General features: G+C 45.0%; 1 protein-coding gene across 4 annotated transcripts in view; it reads left to right on the plus strand.

Annotated features, from left to right (window-relative positions):
* Nucleotides 1–289: 289 nt before the first annotated feature.
* CLSTN1 (calsyntenin 1) overlaps nt 290–24,490 on the plus strand; it is an 87,773-nt gene continuing 63,572 nt past the window's right edge. For all 4 annotated transcript variants that reach the window (XM_047871682.1, XM_047871685.1, XM_047871683.1 and 1 more), the window contains exon 1: nt 290–618. In XM_047871682.1, coding sequence (XP_047727638.1) covers nt 528–618 — 91 coding nt within the window. In that variant the 5' untranslated portion in view covers nt 290–527. The remainder of the gene's footprint in view (nt 619–24,490) is intronic.

The following is a 24,490-nucleotide window of genomic DNA, read 5'->3' on the forward strand; positions in this document are numbered from 1 at the left end:
GAACTCGTGGCGAGTGGGGGGGGGGGGGGCGAGGGGTTGATGCTCTCGGCCGCAGCGGGGGCAGGGGGCGCAGCCCCCCCCCCCCCCCCAGACTCTCCGGAGCCGCCCGGGAGACAACCCCCCACCCCCCGCCGCCACCCCTTCCCCGGGCGCGGCCCCGCGGGCGCGCGCTCCGGGCTCCGTCGGCGGTTCGAGGTGCGCGCCCCGCCCCCGCCTCTCCCGCGCGCGCGCGCGCGCTCCCCTCCCGCCGCCACCCCGCCCCCGCCGGTACCCTCGCCGGACCCGTGAGAGCGCGCCGCCGCCATCTTAGTTGCTGCCGCCGCCTCCAGCCAAGCGCTGCCTCGGCGGAGGGGAGGGCGCCCGCGGCCCGAGCGCGCGGCCCAGCGTCGCGGCGGCGGCTCGTCGGATCCCGGAGCTCTCCGCCGCGCGAAGCAGCCGGCCCCGGGCCGCGAGAGCCCCGCTCGGCGCCCCGCACGCCTGCCTGCCGCTCCCGCCTCGAGCCGGCCGCGGCGCCGGGAGCCCGAGCGATGCTGCGCCGCCCTGCGCTCGCGCCGGCCCCGGCCGCCTGGCTGCTGCTGGCCGGGCTGCTGAGCGGCGGCGGGGTCTGGGCCACGCGAGGTAAGCGGCGGGCCCGGGGCGGGGAAGCCGGGCTCGGGCCCCGGGCGGCGGCCGCGCGGGTCTGGGGGTGGGGGGGGGGACGTGCCGGCGGGCCCGAGGGTCGGTCCCCCCCTTCCCCCGCGGCGCCCGCAGGCGGGGGTGCAGCCCGGCGAGAGGCCGCGTACGTGTGTCGTGTGCTCGGACGTGCACCGGGCTGGGGGCGCACGCACAGGTTTCGGTGTGCGCTTACATAAGAGCCCACTCCTCCGCATCCCTTTCCCGGATCCCGCTTCCCGGCCGCTGCACCGCGGACGCCGCATCCTCGCCCCTTTCCGCCTCCCCCCTCCCCGGGGTCCTTTAAACCTTGTCTGTTTTCAGACGAGCAGAGGCTGAAACTTCTCGCTTCCCTCCCACGTTTTGCCCAAAGGTGCAGTTGTGATTGAGGTGTACGATCGCCGTCGCACCCGGCGTTAGAAACCCGCGTCTCCTCCGCTCCCGACACCTGGGTGCAGGTTTCCTGACGGTAATTTAGATCGTGCGAGGGCTTACGTGTCCTCAACGGAAACCCCTCTCGGATTCCTCAGGGCCGAAATTATGTGATGGTTACTTGGCAAAAAAAAAAAAAAAAAAAAGAAAAGAAAAAAAATATAAATATATATATAAATATATATGTATTTTTTAGTGAATTGATCGTTGTTGTTTTAACCTTCATCCACTTAACCTTTTAAACAGTACGCGCTCTCTGATATTGACTGATCTTGCCAGCGAAAAGCTTACGCATTGCAGATACGTGCTTCCGAATGGATCTCGGAATCGTAAACATTTTCCGTGGCCTTGGAGCAAAGTAATCTAGGTGTCGTCTATAGAGTCCTTGGATCTATTCTTTCGATTTTTAAATTTTTAATAAATCTTCTGGGGGGGGGGAGGAGAGGGCTGATAGGCTAGATGAAACGGTCGTGTTTCATACTAGCAGTCTTTAAAAAAAAAAATCGTCATTTTCTCTTTCTCGGCATGACATATGGAGAGAAGTATGGTGTTCACAAATTAAAGGGCAGAAGAGGCAAATGCATCTTTTGTCCCATGATCCTTTCTTCACATCGAGGATGATAATGAACTTTGAATACTTCTTTCAGTTCATTTCTAACATTGTGTTGACGGACATAGTCAAGTCTTAGTCACTATCTGATGGCTCTCAGTTTGATTTTTAAAAGTTGTATCAAGCTGAGTTTGAAGTGTTCTTTCCAGATGTGGAATGGAGGTCTGAAAGTCTAATATATCCAAGAGAAAATGTCAAAGTTCTGCTTCTCTTGGGGAAAACCCACACATTTCAAAAATATGTGCTTGGATTGGGTATTTTGGGAACCGCTCAAATGTATTTAGTTTAGTCGGTGATAGCATTTCTTGTTAAAATCCATATTTTCCCGTTTGTCCATTCATCTCCATTTGCTGTTCATTATTGAATTACTTGGATACTTAACAAATAGAAATTTCAACTATCAAATATTCATGATGGTGGAAATCTTACCTGAAAGATGTGTTGAGGGCTGAGTCCTTTGTAAATTGCTAACTTTCTAAGCTTTTCTGGTGCATTTATAGTACTTAAGAATAATTAGTCTTCAAAATAAAAACACATTTTGAACATCAGTTATTTTGTTGCTTCCCTCCCCCCCTCCACCCCCCCCCCCCCCAAGCCTGCTAGGTAAAAAATGTTGTGAATGCTACAAGAAATGCTAATAAAATGATCTCATTTTGAGGGGTTACATATGTTTGTGGAGACACTTTCTGTGGGTTCATTTTATTTAAAGGTGATCATTTCAACTAATACCTGACTTTGTAAACAATTTCTGTAGTTTTTTTAAAGGTTTATTTTTGAGAGAGAGAGAGAGAGAGAGTATGGAGGGGCAGAGAGAGAGAGGGGGGGACAGAGGATCCCAAGCTGACCTCTCCATGCTGACCGCAGAGAGCCCAACACAGGGCTCAAACCCATGAACCTTGAGATCATGACCTGAGCTGAAGTCAGATGCTCAACCAACTGAGCCACGCAGGCGCCCCAAATAGCTGACTTTTTTTATTGCTATAAGAGAGCTGATATGAGCTTCCGGTCATACTCTAATAGTTATTAATGGGGTAAATACCAGTATAAATTCCCGGAGAGAATGTTAGGGTTTGTAATAGAAACTGCATTTTGACTATTAATTAGTTGTTTAATAGAGAAGTCCAGATTTTGATTTGTAGCTGTAGTTTTTAAAAAACATAGAGTAAATCAAAATATCAGGCATATCCTTGGCATGCCCTAGGCTGCTTGCTTTCTCTCCAGGCAGTCAATCAATAATTAGGAAATAAGTTGAAATAGAGACTATAGAAAGCTTAGGAAAATTTTCTTTTTTATAATGTTTATTTATTTTTGAGACAGAGAGAGAGAGAGACAGAGCATGAGCAGGGGAAGGGCAGAGAGAGGAAGACACAGAATCCCAAGCAGATGTGGGGCTCGAACCCATTGAACTATGAGATCGTGACCTGAGCTGAAGTCAGATGCTTGACCAACTGAGCCACCCAGGAGCCCCAGGAGTATTCTTTAAAAATGCTATTGTTGGGGTGCCTGGGTGGCTCAGTTGGTTGGGCGGCCGACTTCAGCTCAGGTCATGATCTCACAGTCCGTGAGTTCTAGCCCCACGTCGGGCTCTGTGCTGACAGCTCAGAGCCTGGAGCCTGCTTCAGATTCTGTGTCTCCCTCTCTCTGACCCTCCCCTGTTCATGTTCTGTCTCTCCCTGTCTCAAAAATAAATAAACGTTAAAAAAAAAATAAAAAAATAAAAAATAAAATAAAAAAATAAAAAATGCTATTGTGGACTGCATTTCAAAGCCAAAGAAATAATATTTATTGTTATTTTCCGGTTTGTACACAGACTTCTCAGTGAGGCCTGTCCCCACCTTCATGTGTGAAATGACATCTCTCTGTGAACCCCTGAATCCTCCCTTCCCTGCCTCATTTTTTTTTTTTTTTCTCTTTCTGTAGCACTTAACCCCATTCTACCCCTCTATTTTGTTTATTGTCTGGCTCCCCTCACTAGGACATTGGCCCTTCCAAGATGGACAGGTGTTTGGTGTGTTTTGTGTGTTTGTGAATCCTGTCACCCCCACACAGTACCCGTAGGTACTCAGTATTTGTTGAGTGATTGAATGGACGGACACCTGTCCGTTTTGACAGCATAGGACTTTTTTTTTTTAACATTTATTTTTTTTTATTTTTGAGATAGAGACAGAGCATGAACGGGGGAGGGGCAGAGAGAGAGGGAGACACAGAATGCGAAGCAGGCTCCAGGCTCCGAGCCATCAGCCCAGAGCCCGACGCGGGGCTTGAACTCACAGACCGCGAGATCGTGACCTGAGTTGAAGTCGGACGCTTAACCGACTGAGCCACCCAGGCGCCCCAACAGCATAGGACTTTTATGTCCTGTCTTTTTTCATCTGACAGATAAATGTTACATACTGAAAGAGGCATTACAGAGTATAAAACAAACTTAAATTCTGCAATGTGGGCATAGAAATTGATTAATAGGTAATTTTTTCAGCGACCTGTTGATTGCAGTGTTGGAGATATTAGATCGTAAAAATCTGTAGCAGCTCTTGAAGGCTGTAGCTTTGTGGCTACCACTTTGAGCCTACTTCTTAAAAATACTGTAATTCTCTGCTTTTTTTGGAAAATGGTTTCTTCTTTTATTACCTTGTTTTTCAGAACCAACTTTGAGGAAAAGTCATTTGAGTATAGACTTCAATATTATACTTAATCTCACGTTTGTATTTGCGGGAGTAAAGGTCATTTGTTTCACACAGGAGCCCTGTAATTGCTAAAGAAATGATAAAATTAATAATTCTGGAAGGATGCCAGTTTAAGAGCTTTAACTCAGTTAACTGGAACCTTCAGTTAACTAGAGTCCCTCTTCTGACTGCAAAATGCTTTTAGACCAACTCTTAGTGTTTCAAGTGAGGATGTTAAAGTTTTAAGACATTTTTTTAAAAAAGATTGAATTATTTTTATTATTGCTTTCTGAGGCAGGAAAATATCATTTCGGCCGGGGAGGGGGGCGGGGAGGTGGTGGTAAAGTTTTTGTTTAAAAGTTGAAACGAAATAGGTCTGAATATCCTGAAAATCACTGAGAGTCTATTTTTCACATATTCCGGTAATTGAGGTTTGGGATCATTACGCTTTTTAAAAAAATACACCTTGTTTTTTCTGTGGTCTTCATTTGGTTAGATCAGAGATATTTGAAGATATGTTCCGTCTTTTCTAAGTAGGATTCAAGGTGATCGATTTCGTTACAAAATACATATTGTGGTAGAGCTTCAGAAATACGGGTTCAGGACGGGTGGGAATCTGACTGACCAAGAAAAACAAAGCAAAAGTGGTATTTTGATAACCGGCAGAGACTTTGCAAAGGCCGGAGACGGGAACCCTTGAACTGTGACCTTCACCTGCTTGCTGTCAGGCTGATGTACCTTGCCTGTTTTTTCGTGGAGCCACCACCACCTAGGAATTGGGATACTGCATTTGTTTATCCCTAATTTTTGTTTTTTAATGTTATTTACTTTTGTGAGAGAGAGAGAGAGAGAGAGAGACAGAGGCAGAGCACAAGTGGGGGAGGGGCAGAGAGCGAGGGAGACAGAATCCTAAGCAGGCTCCAGGCTCTGAGCTGTCAGCATAGAGCCCGACGTGGGGCTTGAACTCCTGAACCCCTAGATCATGACCTGATGAGCCGAAGTTGGACACTTAACCGACTGAGTCATCCAAACAGTTCCTCCTGTTTGTCCCTGATTTGGTAGGTCCGCTCTCCTCTGTGTTTTAGGCATATTTTTTGTTCATTTTCTTGCTTAGCTGTAGAATGATATTATTTTAGATTCAAGTTTCTCGTAAGATGTGTTGCTAAGGCTTTTTCATTTTTAAAGTTTTAGGTGCAAAATCATTTACTTCACAGTAACTGAACTTAGAACAAAACCCTATGAAACGCATCTCCTGTTCCAGAACCCCAGTAAATAGCTGGTAAAGGAGGAATCGTATTTGCCTCTTTTACCTGAGGTCAGACGTGAGAATTCTCTTCTAGTCTCTTTTGGACTCGTCTGAGTCTCTTGTGACAACAGCTTCAGAGTCTGCTACTTTTCAAGTCTGCCTTGATCTGTATTTTCTTAAAATCACTGTTTAGTACAGCAGAAGACTTTCTTTTCTTTCCTTCATCCCTTAAAAACATTTTTTTTTAAAGAATCTTTTTTTTTTTAAGATATTTATTTATTTTTGAGAGCGAGAAAGAGAGAGAGTGTGCATGTGCATATGTGTGTATGTGTTTGTGTGTGTGAGCATGGGCACACAAGCAAGGGAGGAGCAGAGAGAAAGGGGGACAGAGGATCTGAAGCAGGCTCCTCCCTGACAGCAGAGAGCCCGATGCACAGCTCGAACTCATGAACTGAGCGATCATGCCCTGAGCCAAAGTTGGACGCTTAACCAACTGAGCCACCCCAGGTACCCCTTAAGATTTTTATTTTTAAGTCATCTCTACAGTCAACGTGGGGCTCAAACTCACAATGCTGAGACCAGGAGTTGGACCCTCTACCAACTGAGCCAGCCGGGCATCCTTCTTTTTTAAATTTTTAAACGGCTTTATTGAAAAGCAATTCACATTCCATAAAATTCACCCTTTTTAAAAAAAAAAAAAGTATATTTATTTTGAGAGAGAGAGAGAGTGCGAGTTTGGGAGAAGGAGAGAGAGAGAGGGAGACAGAGAATCCCAAGCAGGCTCTGTGCTGTCAGTGTGGAGCCATCGTGGGGCTCGAACTCACCAACCATGAGATCGTGACCTGAGCCAAAATCAAGAGTCTGGTGTTTAGCTGACTAAGCCACCCAGACACCCCAACATTCACCCTTTTAAAGCACACATTTCAGTGATTTTGGTGTATTCACAAAACTGTGTAACCATCACCACTAATTTTGGAACCTTTTTTTTTTTTTTTAAAGTAATCTCTATACCCAACGTGGAGCTCGAACTCATGACCCTGAGATCAGAAGTTGCATGTTTACAGACTGAGCCAGCCAGGCACCCTATTTTCAGACATTTTTGTCATCCCGAAGAGGAACCCCATGGTCCTCAGCTGTCACTCTGAGTTGCCCTTCCCCCCAGCTCCTGGTCACCACTAATCTACTTTCTGTCTCTGTGGATCGGCCTCTTCTGGACATGTCATATCACTGGAATCATACACCACGTGGCCTATTTGTAAAGAGCTCCTTTCACTTGGTATTTTCAAGGTTCACCCATGTTGTAGCAGGAACCAGAACTTCATTCCTTTTTATGGCTGAATCACGTTTGCCCTAGGTTTGTGTCCCTCCGGGATCCATATGTTGAAACCTGATCCCCGGGATCATGGTACTTGGAGATGGGGCTTTCGAGAGGTGATTAGGGCATGAGGGTAGGGCCCTCGTGAGTGGGATGAGTTCCTCAGAGAAGCCAGAGGGCTCCCCTTGCCGCTCCCACCGAGTGAGGACACCGTGAGAAGATGGCCATCTGCAAACCGGAGGAGGGATCTCACCAGAACTTACATGCTGGCACCTGGACCTCGGACTTCCCAGCCTCCAGATCTGTGAGAGACGTTTCTGTGGTTTCTAAGCCACCCCGTCTATGGCATTTTGTTTTGGCAGCTGAAACGGACTAAGACAATATTTCTTTGTATGGATACCACGTTTTGTCTGTCTGTTCATCAGTTGATGGACATTTGGGTGGTTTTTCCATTTTGTGGCTACAGTGAGTAATGCTGCTGTGAACCTTTGTGCACAGGCTTTGTGTGGACGTACGTTTTCCGTTCTCCTGGGTGTACGCCGAAGAGTGGAATTGCCGGGTTGTGTGGTGACCCCGTTCAACGTTTTGGGGAGCCGCGGAACGGTTCCCAAAGTGGCCACACCGTCTTACACTCACTCTTGACCTCGGTAATCACTCCTGGGAGCTTTTTTTTCCTAATCAGATACATATTTCACAGTTGTCTAAGTTTTCTTAGCAGAGTTTTAAGTTGCTGATGTTTTCTGCTCTAGTGATAACTGGCATTTCATCCAACCAGTTCTTCCTCCACCATCGTCTCCCATATCGTTTCCAGCGTTGAAAGGTGCCCCCTACACCACCTTCCCTGTAAACACAGATGTTTCCCGCACTTCCCTGACATTTGATCACTCAGCGTGGGCACCTGCTAGCACAAAAGCAATGCTTTCCTTACGGTGTAAAGACTTGAGTCAGCTTTCCTTAGGTCTGGAGTTTACCAACCCTTCAGGTTTCTGTCACGTCCGGCCCTGCAGCTTCGTTTTCACCACTGCTCACTTTAAGAAAGGCTGAGCCCGGGGCGCCTGGGTGGCGCAGTCGGTTAAGCGACTTCAGCCAGGTCACGATCTCGAGGTCCGGGAGTTCGAGCCCCGCGTCGGGCTCTGGGCTGATGGCTCGGAGCCTGGAGCCTGTTTCCGATTCTGTGTCTCCCTCTCTCTCTGCCCCTCCCCCGTTCATGCTCTGTCTCTCTCTGTCCCAAAAATAAATAAACGTTGAAAAAAAAAGAAAGGCTGAGCCCTTCTGCAGCCTGCATCCCACCCCAGGCCCTGATTTCTGGCTGTGATCTGAGGAATGAGCTCCTACGGTACAGACCCCATGGCTGGGGGACAAGCAGGGGGAGTCCCCAGGTTCCAGGAGAAGGGTTGCACTCTCTGAAAGCAACCGGACGAAACGCTAGAATTCTTAACCAACTAGTTTAGGATATGATGCTTCTTGGGGCGCCCGGTGGCTCAGTCGGTTAGGCATCCAACTCTTGTTTTTTTGGCTCAGGTCCCGATCTCACGGTTTGTGAGTTCGAGCCCCGCATTGGGCTGTGTGCTGACAGCATGGAGCCTGCTTGGGATTCTCTCTCTCTGCCCCTCACTGCCCCTACCTACCCCACTGGTGCGTGCTTGCTCTCTCTCTCTCTCTCTCTCTCTCTCACTCTCAAAAAAAAAAAAAAAAAAAAACTTAAAAAGAATATGATGTTTCTTCATTCATTACATTTTTGTTCTTCTCATTGGCTTAAAAATAGGCTTTGTTGAAGTAAATTACTTTGTCTGGTCCTTTGGTTTTATTTAAGTAACTTTTTGTTATTTATCCAGTCTTTAATGGTATGAAGCACTTAGAAATCTCTGTCTTTAGATTCAAAGTGAATTTTAAAACTTAGTAGATAAGATTGGCATCTCTGTTGAAGACCAGAGTGTAACACACATTTGTTCTGAGCTCTTCATAATCCTGGAATTTTTTCTTCTCAGATTATACAGTAGCTTGATGTTAAGGATCACCAAGAAAAAAATTGAGTGTCATAAACTTAAATTGAAGATATGTAAAACTCGAGAATGATTTGTGTGAAGTTGTCTATTAAGTGACTTTTAAAGGACATAATTTATTCCCTCTGAAATGCAGAATCCAGTCACATTTGATGTTGCATATTTTCAGATGTAGTTAGTGATGAATACGGAGAGGACCAGCTGCGTGATACGTGGGGCCAAGTGCAAAATCAAAGTGTGGGTCCCTTTGCTCAAAACTTACTAATAATTTCAAGACGACAAAGAGCATTAAACCAACATGGGGCCCAGCAAACCCAGGACACTGTCTTGAATATTGATAGACTTACAGGGCAGGGTATTAATATTCAGAACGTGGGCCTGGCCCTGAGGTTTTCACCAGAGCCCTTGGTCCTCTGGACATTCTCAGATGAACCAGCTGATGCCCTGCTCTCCTCAGCAGCACTCCCCCTCCCCCCCACTCCCAACCCCTGTCCTTCCCAGCACACACACACCCCCCCCCCCCACCTCCTCAAGGCAAGACTTGTGTTCTCTGGTGGCCTCAGCGTGGGGGGTTACCCTCTTCTCTCCTGATCACCTGGTAGAAGCCGAGTATACTTGAATTACAATAGTGTCCGCAGATCAGAGGTAGAAGCTAATTGAGGAATAGGGTCAATTTTGTTTTGGGGGATTAAAGCCTTGGCGTCAGCAGATTACGTTTACTTTTAAAACGCCTTGACTAATTCATGCCAGTTTCCTATTACTTAGGGAATCAGTAACGAGGACTACAGAAATAATTAAAATTCTTGGATAATCCCTAATCTTTTTTTTTTTTTTTTTTTGCTACGCTTTCCAAACGTTTATCAGAGTGGCTAATAAGTAGCAAAATGCACTAGCCTGAATTGCATTTTCTTCTAGGCTGGACTCACTGGGGCTGCAGTTATTAAAGGGACAGGGCGGGGATTAAAAGGTGGGCAGCAGCCATTCTGGTACAGGAGCACCTCAGTCACTAGCTCTGTGATAATGGCAGGGTACCTCGATAATCCCCAGTGTGTGTTATAAAGCCCTGAATTGGCAACGTTTTTGATCTTGCTTCTGAGTTGTTTGTAAGATATCCTTTAATACCCGCTCAAGGTTCTTGAATGAAGCATTTGCATTTGACAGGAGTTTTAAAAGGTCCATGCCCAAGCATAAGAAACATTTTCTTGTTTAATTAAGAGGTGCAACTAATAAGCATCTAAACATACAAAACCCAGAATAGAAAGTGATTCAAATGCTTTTTTTTTTATATGAACTTCGTCGTTTTTAAACCTTTTCTCACTGGAGGAACATGTACCAGTGGATAATATCACAACCTCTTCCCTTTCCCCTTGATGGTGACTTTAATTAGTAACAACCACAACATTAATATTTGTTTGAGGACATGTTTTAGATAGGTGATTATTAGCATATATTTACTTTGAAAAAGTAATGCATAAGGCAAGTATGTCTCTGTTGCATTTTTTTCTTTTCCTATTAAGTGTGTGTTTACATGGTTTTCAGTGCTGATGGACAGAATGAAGCCAGGGGCAGTGAGAAAGCAAATATGGGCCACTTTGGCCAGGCTTTGGTGATTTAGGACTGAAGGATGAAGGCTAGAAGGGTTTCCTGAAGTTTCTTTCTTTTATCTGGTAACTCAGCTCATTGGTATAGGAGAGCAGATAGGGATTTGGGGTAAAATCCTTGACTTGGAACAGAGCAGTCCTGACTGTACCTTTTTTTTTGAGAGACAGAGAGCGAGTGGGGGAGGGGCAGAGAGAGGGAGACGTAGAATCCAAAGCAGGCTCCAGGCTCTGAGCTGTCAGCACAGAGCCTGATGCAGGGCTCGAACTCATGAACTGTGAGCCGAAGTTGGATGCTTAACTGATGGAGCCACCCAGGCGCCCCAGTCCTGCCTGTACCTTCTTATCTTTTGGAAATCCAAGTATAGGCAGGCAGATTGAGGCAGGCTGGTGCACTGGGCAGCGATGGAGCCCCAGCAACAGAGAAGCCCTCAGCAGTGGCTAACAAAAGTTAGTCCATGTTCAGATCCGGTCAGATGGAGATCTTATCTCCTGAATGTTCAGGCACATTTTATTTCTTTATTCTCATGTTCAATTGCCTGGGTACAGTGAAGTCCCTCTGAGCTGAAGCTTCTTGACCACCTCAGCTCTGTACTGACTTCTAGTGACCGTTTGTCAACTGCATTAACCTAGCTTTGAGTTAAAAAAAAATTTTTTTTTAAATGTTTATTTTTGAGAGCGAAGAGGGAGAAAGACAGAGCATGAGCAGGGGAGGGGCAGAGAGGGAGACACAGAATTCGAAGCAGGCCCCAGGCTCGGAGCTGTCAGCACAGAGCCTGACGCGGGGCTTGAACTCACCAACTGCGAGATCGTGATTTGAGCCGAAGTCAAGATGCTTAACCGACCGAGCTGCCCGGGCGCCCTGTCCTAGCTTTGACTTGACGCATTGTTTCCTGGGACCCATTTCTGATGCCCAGATGACTTGAAAAGGCAATTCATATCCGTCTGTTAGGAATTGAAGTTAGAACTCACATTGCATTTCCCCCAGAAACTTTGTTTTAAACTGTTCAAACTCTAAAAGTGATCGCCAGAAACCTGTCTAACCCATAACCCAAGTGAAAACCAGGCAAATTTAGAGTAAAACACAGCACACACACCATTACAGTGTTAATAATTTTATAAACCGCTGATGAAGTGCTACTTAAGATGTGGTGGTGAGTAGGTCTTGAAGTAGTACAGTAACTTGAGACGATTTTGTGGGGAGCATCAGCCGTGATCAGTCACTCCTGGTTCACAGCTGGACTGAAGAGGGTGACTTGACTTGGAAGTGATCTGACCTGTGAGAGGGACAAGAGGGAATGCGGCCTGTTCATTGTGATCTTGGAAAGGAAGGGAGCAGAAGAGGGGAGACGTGGGCCAGCAAGGCCCCCTGGTGGCCGGGTGTTAGCACTGCAGGGGGGGGGCGGGGGCGGGGGCGGGGGTTGCGGGGGGGGGGGGGGGAGGGGGGGCGGAGAGGCACGACCCGCGCGGTGAGCCTTCTGCCAGCAGCTGTGTGTCCGCCCCACCAAGAACTGCCCGTGTGTGCCGGTCACCCCATTCAGAGAAACTAACTGATAACGTGCATCATTTAAAGGAATGACTTGTGGTCAAATAACGCTTTATGTTTTTCATCAAAGAAAATTGTACTTAAGAATTGCCATTTAGGGGGGGCGTCTGGGCGGCTCAGTGGGTTGAGTGTCCAACTCTTGATTTTGTCCCGGGTTATGGTCTCACGGTCCATGATTTTGAGCCTGTGTCGGGCTCCGTGCGGATGGGGCAGAACCTGCTTGGGCTTCCCTCTATCCCTCTGCCGCTCATGCTTGCTCTGTCTCTCTCTCAAAATAAATAAATAAACTTAAAAAAATAAAATAAAACCATTCCTTGAATTGTCCAGGTTCTAAAATGTATACAAATTAAATTTACTCCTTGTAGAGGTATTTTGCTGAAGCAAATGTAAAAAAGGTGGTTTCCATAGCCCCCAGATACTCTTTTTTTTTTTTTAAGTTTATATATTTATTTTGACAGAGACAGAGTGTGAGTGGGGGTGGGGAGAGAGAGAGGGAGAGAATCCCAAGCAGCCAGCGCAGAGCCTGACTCAGGGCTCGAACTCCCAAGACTGTGAGGTCATGACCTGAGCCGAGGTCCGACGCTCAACCGACTGAAGCACCCAGGAGCCCCTTTTTAAAAAAAATTTTTTTTTAATGGCCCTCAAATGTTCTTGATTGGATTTGTATGTCTTGTGTCCTAGAGGTCATCCATGCTAAATAATGGTGATGTGACTTTTTTTTTGTTACCTTTATTTTTGAGAGAGAGAGAGAGACAGTGTGGACAGTGTGTGAGCAGGGTAGGGGCAGAGAGAGAGCATGCGCTCGCGAGAGAGGGAGACACAGAATCCAAAGCAGGCTCCCAAGCTGTCAGCACAGAACCCGATGTGGGGCTCGAACCCGCGAACCGCGAGACCACAACCTGAGCCGCAGTCGGACGCTTAACCAACTGAGCCACCCAGGCACCCCAGTGACGTGGTGACTCCTAACCGTCACGGTAAAGGATGGCTGCAGGCCCCTCTTCACATTGTTGTATCGGATGATCTCTCACGCGGTGTTTGCCTAAGGATGTTACATGGGTAGGTGTCGCTTGCTAAGAGGGGTCTATCAGTTGCCTACGTTTGGGAAATGCTGTCAGGCGGGTTTCCTTGCTGCAGGACTTCCCAGAACCTTTAGCAGACTGTGTTGAAGAGTTGCCGGGGCGTGTGGTGGGGGATAATAACCCACATTCATCCAAGTCACTTTACCGTGGGCTCTTTTCATGACCCCACTGTGCCATAGAGCAGTTTGGGAAATGCTGTTACCTCCATGTGGTAGAAAAAGAAAAATACGATTGAGTACAAAAAAGAATAGGTTAACATGACCTAAAAATACTGCGTCTGTGAGATCAGTAGTCTTAATCCTTTTGTGTATGTCTCTAGATTCTTTTGCCTTGTAAAAATTTAAAATCATAGTCAAAGTTTGAAACAAAATAAAATTTTATACAAGTTGTTTTGTAACTCTCTCGGTGTCGTTCGTTAAACATTTGTCCTGGGTGTGGTGGGTATGTTCATTAGAAGGATGTAGTAGGATCTGTTTAATCCTGTAGGGCTCCCAGACTGTGTGGTCACAGGAACCCTGTGCTCTCAGAAATTATTGAAGACTTTGAAGAGGTTGTGTTTATGTGGATTTTATCTATCCATATTTACTCTTAGAAATTAAACTGAGAACCTATTAAAATATTTCTGAATTTATTTAAAAGAGCAACAATAAACCCATTAAATGATAACATGATATACATATACTGAAATTGAAATGTAGTTGGGTAACATATTTTTAATGAAACATAACTGTATTTTCCAAAACAAAAACCGGTGGAAGTCGGTCTTCTCAGCAAGAAGACTGGCATTGTTTTCCATTACTGCTAATCTCTTTAATGTGGGGGTAAGAGAAGTCTGCCGGATTCTGTTTTCAACCCCTTGCTATCTGTCGTTTGGTTGAAGCAGATGAAGAACGTTTAGCCTCACACAAACACGTAGCTCAAGGGAGGGCTCTGCGAAGGACTTCCTAAAAGGGTCTTGGGGGCCCCCAGGAGTTCTCAGACCACATTCTGATAACTGCTGCTTTAGGACAGTGGTTGATGGTCAAAATCCAGTTGAGGGATATGTTGCCTGTAATTTGCTTCTAAGTAATAGACGAAGTAGAAGGCACAGCTTGCAAAGGATTTATTTAAAGAGAGAGAGAGAGAAACTAGAGTTGATTCAACCGATTCCTGTAATCCTGTCTCTCTCTAGTTACGTTGTCACTTGCTTTCTTGAGCGTAGAAGACACGAGTGTAGTCTGGCCCCCGGCTGGACCTGCCTGTAACGTCACATTTTGCTGCCGCCCGGTGAGGGGCCTTTACAGCTCCATAGGCAGTCGGTATCCTGCGTGTGAGGAATCAGGATCTGTGTGCCTGTGGTTTATTACTGTGGTTTTTGTTTAAATTTTACCAGAGGACATGTTTTTAATGAGGGAAAAGGCCAGAATACATGAAAAAGTAGAAGAAGATGTTACAGTCAGATTTTTGGGGCTGTTTCTTGGGGGGGTGTACACTTACTCACTTGATTAGTATTTCTAGAATGAGATCTGGAAAAAAAACTCAAGCTTTTTTTTTTTTTTTAATTCAGTACTAAAAAAAAGGAAAGATGACCATCTTTGTGTTTCCTCATGAGATGGCCCTTTTGAGATCTTTAAATGGCTGATTTCATTGTAAAAGTGATTTTTATAACTATCACAATAAATAAAGGAAGTCGTTTTGGAGTTCTCTCCGAATCTGGAGTAAGTTATGCATAAGTGCCTGTCCGGTTTGTCTTCGTGGGAATGGCTGGTTAGTTGGGTTGGCGATACTTTGGATCTCGTTCTTGCTTGGACTACGTTCCATAAATCCACCTTCCTCTTGAAAGGTCATCTAATTCCTTTTCCCCCTTTACGGTAAGTCCTTTACTTCTAGTTTATTTTTTATTTTTCTAAAAGATACTATGTTTAAGTAATCTCTGCACCCAAGTCAGGGCTCAAACTCACAACCCTGAGATCAAGATTCGCACGCTCCACCGACTAGAGCCAGCCAGGCGGCCCAGTCCTCTTATTTTTAAAACCTGACGGGGCGCCAGGGTGGCGCAGTCGGTTGGGCGTCCGACTTCAGCCAGGTCACGATCTCGCGGTCCGTGAGTTCGAGCCCCGCGTCCGGCTCTGGGCTGATGGCTCGGAGCCTGGAGCCTGTTTCCGATTCTGTGTCTCCCTCTCTCTCTGCCCCTTCCCCGTTCATGCTCTGTCTCTCTCTGTCCCAAAAATAAATAAATGTTGAAAAAAAAATTAAAAAAAAAATAAATAAAATCTGACAACTTATCTTCCCTCTTAAATAATCTCTGGTTACACTTGTATATTATTGCATTAGGGCATTAAGTACTTTTTTAAACCTGGAAACCTAAAAATATGCTAATTTGAAAAAAAGGAAACAGGTTCTGGATTACATGGCTAGAATTCTAGAAATGGAAAGGATTTTAGAATTAACTTGACCCATTCAGCCCATTTTACCAAAGAGGAAACAACTGAAGTGGTTATTGTTGTCAGTATATTTTTATAGCTCAGAATATGAAAAGCAGGAATATGTGGAGCCCCATCTAGAGTGTCTTTAACCCCCTTTCTCTCTGTAATAAAGAATATTCAGAAAGCATAAACTTGAGTGACTTGGTAGGAACCTTTCATGTGCAGTTGAGTCAGGAGTGATTATGAAATTGGAGTGGATTTAAAAAAATTTTTAATGTTTATTTTTGAGAGAGAGATAGAGCACGAGTGGGGGAGGGGCAGAGAGAGAAGGAGGCGCAGAATCTGAAGCAGACTCCAGCCTCTGAGCTGTCAGCACAGAGCCCGATGGGGGGGCTTGAACTCGTGAACAGTGAGATCTTGACCTGAGCTGAAGTCAGATAGATGCCCAAGCCTACTGAGCCACCCAGGTGCCCTGGAGTGGGGTTTTTTGTTTTTTTTTTTTAAGTTTATTTATTTTTGAGAGCGTGTGAGCAGGGGAGGGGCAGAGAGAGAAGGACAGAGGATCTGAAGCAGGACCTGTGCTGACAGTGCAGAGCCTGATGTTGGGCTGGAACTCCTGAACTGTGAGATCATGACCTGAGCCAAAGTCAGCTGTTCAACCGACTGAGCCCCACCCAGGTGCCCCAATTGAAGTAAGTTTTAAAAATTCTGGAGGGGACGGACTTCAAGCTGTATTACAAAGCTGTAATCATCAAGACAGTATGGTACTGGGGCGCCTGGGTGGCTCAGTCAGTTAAGCGTCCAACTTCAGCTCAGGTCATGCATGATCTCACAGCCTGTGAGTTCAGGCCCCGCGTCGGGCTCTGTGCTGACAGCTCAGAGCCTGGAGCCTGCTTCAGATTCTGTGTTTCCCTCTCTCTCTGTCCCTCTCCTGCTCCTGCTCATGCTCTGTCTCAAAAATAAATAAAAAAACATTAAAAAAAAAAAGTATGGTACTGGCACAAAAACAGACACTCAGATCAATGGAACAGGATAGAGAACCCAGAAATGGACCCATAAATGTATAGCTATCTAATCTCTGACAAAGCAGGAAAGAATATCCAATGGAATAAGGACAGTCTCTTCAGCAAGTGGTGCTGGGAAAACTGGATAGCGACATGCAGAAGAATGAACCTGGACCACTTTCTTACACCATACACAAAATAAACTCAAAATGGATGAAAGACCTAAATGTAAGACAGGAGGCCATCAAAATCCTCGAGGAGAAAGCAGGCAAAAACCTCTTGGCCGCAGCAACTTCTTTTTTTTTTTTTTTAATTTTTTTTTCAACATTTATTTATTTTTTTTGGGACAGAGAGAGACAGAGCATGAACGGGGGAGGGGCAGAGAGAGAGGGAGACACAGAATCGGAAACAGGCTCCAGGCTCTGAGCCGTCAGCCCAGAGCCTGACGCGGGGCTCGAACTCACAGACCGCGAGATTGTGACCTGGCTGAAGTCGGACGCTTAACCGACTGCACCACCCAGGCGCCCCGGCCGCAGCAACTTCTTACTCAACACGTCTCAAGAGGCAAGGGAAACAAAGGAAAAAATGAACTACTGGGACCTCATCAAAATAAAAACCTTCTGCACAGCAAAGGAAGCAGTCAGCAAAACTAAAAGGCAGCTGACGGAACGGGAGAAGATACTTGCAAATGACATATCGGATAAAGGGTTAGTATCCAAAATCTATAAAGAACTTATCAAACTCAACACCCGAAAACCAAATAATCCAGTGAAGAAATGGGCAACAGACGTGAATAGACACTTCTCCAAAGAAGACATCCAGATGGCCAACCGACACATGAAAAAATGCTCAACATCACTCATCATCAGGGAAAGACAAATCAAAACCACAATGAGATACCACCTCACGCCTGTCAGAATGGCTAACGTTAACAACTCAGGCAACAACAGATGTTGGCGAGGATGCGGAGAGAGAGGATCTCTTTTGCCTTGTTGGTGGGAATGCAAACTGGTGCAGCCATTCTGGGAAACAGTATGGAGGTTCCTCAAAAAATTAAAAATAGAACTACCCTACGACCCAGCAATCGCACTACTAAGTATTTATCCGAGGGATACAGGTGTGCTCTTTCGAAGGGACACATGCACCCCCATGTTTATAGCAGTGCTGTTGACAATAGCCAAAGTATGGAAAGAGCCCAAATGTCCATCGACGGATGAATGGATAAAGAAGATGTGGTGTGTGTGTGTGTGTGTGTGTGTGTGTGTGTGTGTGTATAATGCAGTATTACTCAGCAATCAAAAAGAATGAAATCTTGCCATTTGCAGCTATGTGGATGGAACTGGAGGGTATTATGCTAAGCGAAATTAGAGATGGACAGATATCATGAGTTCATTCATATAAGGACTTTAAGACACAACAGATGAACACAAGGGAAGGGAAGCAAAAAATATAAAAACGGGGAGGGGGACAAAACAGACGAGACTCAAATATGGAGAACAAACAGGGTTACTGGAGGGGGTGTGGGAGGGGGGGATGGGCTAAATGGGGAAGGGGCACTAAGGAATCACCTCCTGAAATCATTGTTGCACACTATATGCTGACTAACTTGGATGTAAATTTAAAAAATAAAAATAAAAATAAATAAACTATCAAAAGTAAAAGAAAGAAAATTCTGGCGGGGAGTGCCTGGGTGGCTCAGTTGAGCGACTTCAGCTCAGGTCATGATCTTGAGGTCCGTGAGTTTGAGCCCCACGTCAGGCTCTGTACTGACAGCTCGGAGCCTGGAGCCTCCTTCGGATTTTGTGTCTCTCTCTGCCCATCCCAGCTCATGCTCTGTCTCCCTTTCTCAAAAATAAATAAACATTAAAAAACTTAAAAAATAAAAATAAAAATTCTGGAGGAAGAGTACGTTGTGTTAAAGTTACATTAATAAAGTTAACGTTGTGCACTTGGCTGATGCATACATCCCAGAAGTTTGCACACTGTGCCCAAATCGGCGTCAGAGTTGACAGCGATTGTTTACGTGGGATTCTTGTCTACAATAAGGACTGGCATCAGTTAGCTAATCTCTGCTCGAATTCATCTGTCAGGGAGCTCCTCTCATGTTGGGAGGCAACCTTCACTGGCAGAAAGTCCTTGGTCTTAGTTCCACGTCTGGATCCTGGCAGAGCACATGTGGGCACTGCAGGAGTGTGGTTGTATGGTTAAGAACATGGACTTTGGAGCTCACCTGTTGGGGTTCGAATCCAGCTTTGCCGTTAACTTGCTTTGTGCCCTTGAGCAGACTACGTAATCTCTCTGTACCTGAGTTTCTTCATCTATAAAAGGGATATAACCTATCACAGGGTTGTTAAGATGACTGTATAAATTTCAGGAATATTTATTCTACCGAGTAAGCATGTGTTTGCTGTTTTATTAGTTCAATTCCAGAGAACTCTCCTTCCCTAAAAAAATTGAGGTGAAATTCACATAACAAAAAATGACAGAGAGAGAACAGAGGGAGAGAGAGAACTAGAGCAGGGGAGGCACAGAGAGAGGGAGAGGAAGAGAGAATTCCAAGCAGGCTCTGTGCTGTCAGTGCAGAGCCCCGATGCAAGGTTTGATCTCATAAACTCAGCCACTCATGTGCCCCCATGAACTTTTTTTTTTTTTTAACGTTTATTCATTTTTGAGAGACAGAGAGGGACAGAGTATGAGCAGGGGAGGGGCAGAGAAAGAGGGAGACACAGAATCTGAAGCAGGCTGCAGGCTGTGAGCTGTCAGCACAGAGCCAGACACAGGACTCGAACTCACGAACCGTGAGATCATAACCTGAACCAAAGTCAGATGTTTAACCGACTCAGCTACCCAGGCGTCCCTGGAAAATACAGAGTTTTTATATACCCCGTTCCCCACACATGTACAGCTTCCCTCACTATTGACACCCTGCACCATAGTGTCACATGTGTTACAATCAAAGAACCTACGTTGACATGTCATTGTCACCCAGAGTCCATAGTTTGTTGTATGTTCTGTAGGTTTTGGCAAACATATGATGACACATCTCTACCACCGTAGAATCATAGAGGATAGTTTCACTGCCCTAACCAATCCTCTGTGCCCCACCTGTTCATCCCCGCCTCCCCAGCCTGCCAGCCACTGATTTTTTTTACTATCTCCATAGTGTTACATTTTCTAGAATGTCATACAGTTGAAATCCTACAGCATGTGGCCTTTTCAGATTGGCTTTTCTCAATTAGATGCATTTAAGGTTCCTCCATGCTTTTTCATAGCTTGATAGCTCATTTCTTTCCTTTTTTTTTTTTTTTTAAATGTTTATTCAGTTTTGAGAGACAGAGCATGAGTGGGGAAGGGGCAGAGGGAGAGGGAGACACAGAATCCAAAGCAGGCTCCGAGCTGTCAGCACAGAGCCTGACACGGGGCCCAAGAGATCATGACCTGAGCCAGAGTCGGACTAACTGACTGAGCCACCCAGGTGCTCCTCTTTTTTTTTTTTTTTAAAGTTTATTTTGGGAGAAAGAGAGCACATGTGGGGCAGAGAGAGAGAGGGAGAATCCCAAGCAGCCTCCACACTGTCACAGCGTGGAGTCCAACATGGGGCTCGAATCCACGAACCGTGAGATCATGACCTGAGCCGGACTCCAGAGTCAGATGCTCAGTCGAGTGAGCCACCCAGGCGCCCCGATAGCTCATTTCTTTTTAGGGCTAAATAACCCTTGTCTGGACGGACTACAGTTTATCCATTCACCTACTGAAGGACAGCTTGGTTGCGTCCAATTACGAATAAAACTGCTTTCAACATCCATGTGCAGGTTTTTGTGTGGACATACATTTTCTACTTGTTTGGGTAAATACCAAGGGGTGTGATTGCTGGATCATATGTTAAGAGTATGATTAGTTTTGTAAGAAACTTGCCAAACTGTCTTTCAAAGTGGCTGCACCACTTTGTATTTCCAGCAGCAGTGAATGAGAGTTCCTTATGCTCCACACTCTCCCCAGCATTTGGTGTTCTCAGTATTTTGTACTTTGGCCATTCTAATAGGTGTGTTGTTTTCATTTGCAATTCCCTAATGACATTTGATGTTGAACGTATTTTTATTTCTTAATTTTTTTTTTATGTTTATTTTGAGAGAGAGCGAGAGAGGGCACGTGCATGCATGCTGCACATGGGGAGCAGCAGAGGGAGAGAGAGAATTCCAGGCAGGCTCTGCCCTGTCAGCACAGAGCCCAGCTGGTTCTCGATCCCATGAACCCGAGATCATGACCTAAGCCGAAATCATGAGTCAGACGCTCAACTGAGTCAGTCACCCAGGCGCCCCTTGAACATGTTTTTTATATGCTTACTTTCCATCTGTGTGTCTTTGATGACACGTTGTCTGTTTGGTGTCTGTTCAGGTCTTTTGCCCATTAAAAAAAATCCTATTGTTTTCTTATTGTTGAGTTCTTTGTATATTTTGGACAGTAGTCCTCTATCAGACGTGTCATTTGCAGATATCTTCTCCAGTTTGTGGCTTGTCTTCTCGTTCTCTTGACATTACTTGTTACAGAGCAGAGGTTTTTAATTTTAACGTAGTCCAGTTTGTCATTTCGTGGATTATGTCATGACCATGCCTGAGGTTGTCTCTTTTCTCTTACATTATCTCCCAGGAGTTTTATAGTTTTGCATTTCACCTTCGGGTCTACATCCATTTGGATTTTATTTATGACGGGTGTAACGTCTGTGTTTAGATTCGTCTTTTTGCTTGTGGATGTCCAGCTACTTCTGCACCATCTGTTGAAGAGATTTGGTTCCGTTGTCTCGCTTTTGCCCCTTTGTCAAAAATCAGTTGCTCTATTTATATGGGTCTGTTTCTAAGCTCTCGCTCTCCATTCTGTTCATTGATCTATTTGTTCTTTTCACCATTACCAGGCTGTGTTGATTACTGTAGCTTTAGATAAAGCTTCGTTCTCCTTCAATACTGAATTGGCTATTTTGGGTCTTTTCCCTCTCTCTGTGAATTTTACAATCAGTTTATTGACATCTACAAAACAACCTGCTGGGATTTAGATTGGAATTATGTTGGGAAGAACTGCCATCTTGACAATATTGAGTCTTCGTATCCATGAACATGGACTGTCTTCGTGTTTTGGTTGTTCTTAATATCTTTGACCGGAGTTTTCCTCACATAGATCTTGTGCATAAATTTGTTAGCTTTATACTCAAGCATTTCATTTTTTGGGGTGCTAATGTAAATGGTAATGTGTTGAAAATTTTGTCCTATTTGTTTACTGCTAGTATGTAGGAAAGTGCTTTGATTTTTGCATATAAACCTTCTATTCCTGTAGCCTTCCTATAATCACTTATTATTTCCAGAAGTTTTTTTTTCTTTGGTTAATTCTTTCAGATTTTCCACATAGATGGTCATATATCATCTGAGAACAGAAGACAGTTTTATTTCTCCCATCCCAAGCTGTAGACCTTTGTATTTCCTTTTGTTTTTTTTCTCACTTCATCAGCTAGGATTTCCAGCACAATGTTGAGCTGTGGTGATAAGGGATATATTTTAAGTTTCAGGTTTCTCTAACATCAGTATCACATTAGCTGTAGGGTTTTTGTAGGTGTGCTTTACCAAGTTGAGGAAATTCCTTTTTTTTTTTTAATTTTAATTTTTAATGATATTTTTTAAGTAAGCTCCGTGCCCAACATGGGGCTTGAACTCATGACCCTGAGGTGAAGAATCACATGCTCTGCTGACCGAGCCGGCCGGGTGCTCCAGGAAGTTCCTTTCTGTTCCTAGCTTGCTGTGAGGTGTTTTTTTGTTTGTTTTGTTTGTTTTTTTAAAATATTTACTTATTTTGAGAGGGAAAGTGTGTGGTGTGCACATAAGTGGAGGAGGGGCCGAGAGAGGGTGAGAGAGAAACCCAAGCAAGCTCTTCGCTGTCAGCACAGAGCTGGACGCAGGGCTCAATCCCACAAACCATGAAATCATGACTTGAGCCGCCACCAAGAGTTGGATGCTTAACTGCTTAACCGAATGAGCCACCCGGGTGCTTGTTTCTGTTTTTGTTTTTTTTAATCAAGGAGTCTTGTATTTTGTCAAATGCTTTCTCTGCAGTTTTTGGTAGGATCAGGCAGTTTTTCTTCTTTTGCATGTTGATGTGATGGCTTCTTTACATTGATTGATTTTTAAATGTTGAGCCAGGCTTACATACTTAGGATAAATCTGAATCAGTCATGCTGTATAATTCTTTTTGTACCTTATTGGTTTTGATTTGCTAATGTTTTTTGTTGAGGATTTTTCTTTTCTTTTTTTTTAATTTTTTTAAGTTTATTTTGAGAGAGATAGAGACAGCACACGTGGGGAAGGGGCAGAGAGAGAGGGAGACACAGAATCTCAAGCAGGCTCCTCACTGTCAGCACAGAGCCCGACGTGGGGCTCGAACTCACGAAACTGAGATCATGACCTGACCCGAAATCAAGAGTCAGACACTTAACCAACTGAGCCACCCAGGCGCCCCTATTGAGGATTTTTCTATGAGAGATATTGGTCTGTAGTTTTCTCATAATAACTTTGTTTGGTTTTGGTATTAGAGTAATGCTGGCCTCATGGAATGAAATTAGGAAGTATTCCTTCTGCTTGCCTGTTGTCTGGAAGGGATTATGGAGGACTGAGAATTTTCTTCTTAAGTGTTTGGTAGAATTTACTGGTGAACCCATATGGGCCTGGTACTTTCTGTTTTGAAAGGTTATTCATTATTGATTCAGTTAATTTTATTTAAAAAAAATTTTTTTAATGTTAATTTTGAGAGACAGACAGACAGAGCATGACTGGGGGCAGGGCAGAGAGGGAGACAGAATCCAAAGCAGGCTCCAGGCTCCAGATGTCAGCAAAGAGCCAGTGCGGGGCTTGAACCCACAAACCCTGATACCATGACCTGAGCTGAAGTCAGATGCTTAACAAGCTGAGCCACCCAGGCATCCCTCCCTGCCTGACTTTTTTTTTTTTTTTCTTTAAAGCAATGCAAGTGACTTACTGGCTGTTAGAACTAGAAAGTCCAGGGTAAGATAGGCTTCCAGGTGGTTTGATGCAGTTCTGCCTCGTCGTTGAAGACCCCCTACTGCTTCACTGCTCCTGCCTTCAGCCTTGTCAGCATTGTTTCAAACCTGACTTCTCTCAGGGGCAAAAAGAATCCACAAACCCAGGTTTCCTGCCCATAGAGGGGAGAGTGTCCTTTTGGTGGCTCTTCCAGAAGAGTGAGAAGCTTTCGTAGAGGCCCCGGTACTAAAGGATGCGTCACGTGTCTCTGGGCAGAATTAGTCTAGTTGTCCCTCCCGACCCAACATCTGCACCTGACAAATGGCATGTGCTGTTGGCTCAGGTGTGGGTCCGAGGTGCCTAACATTGAATATTTAAGGATTGTTTAGTCTTCTTGCAGAATTGACTTGTTTGTCATTAATTCCTCTTTATTCCCAGTAATTTTCCTTGCTCTGAACTTGGCCTTGAAATTAATTAAGTCAAATAACACTTGCTTTCTTTTGATAGTGTTAATATGGTATATCTTTCTCCATCCCTTCCCTTTTAATCTATTATTATTTTTTAATGTTTATTTTTGAGAGAGAGAGCACAAGCCCGTGTGAGTCAGGGAGGGGCAGAAAGAGAGGGGGGCAGAGAATCTGAAGCGGCTCCACTCTGACAGCCGTGAGCCCAACGCGGGACTCGAAGTCATGAATCGTGAGATCATGACCAGACCTGAAGTCAGACTCTTAACCAACTGAGCCATCAGGCGACCCCCGTTTAATCTGTATTTTCTTTACATTTGAAGTGGCTTTCCTGTAGGTAACACATAGTTAGGTCTTATTTTTGATCCATTCTGACAATCTCTGTCTCTTAATTGGTGGATTTAAACCCATAATGTTTACAGTGACTGTTTGATTTAGTTGGTTTAATATCTATTGTA

Source organism: Prionailurus viverrinus, chromosome C1 (assembly GCF_022837055.1).
Source record: "Prionailurus viverrinus isolate Anna chromosome C1, UM_Priviv_1.0, whole genome shotgun sequence".
Classification (NCBI taxonomy): Eukaryota; Metazoa; Chordata; class Mammalia; order Carnivora; family Felidae; genus Prionailurus; species Prionailurus viverrinus.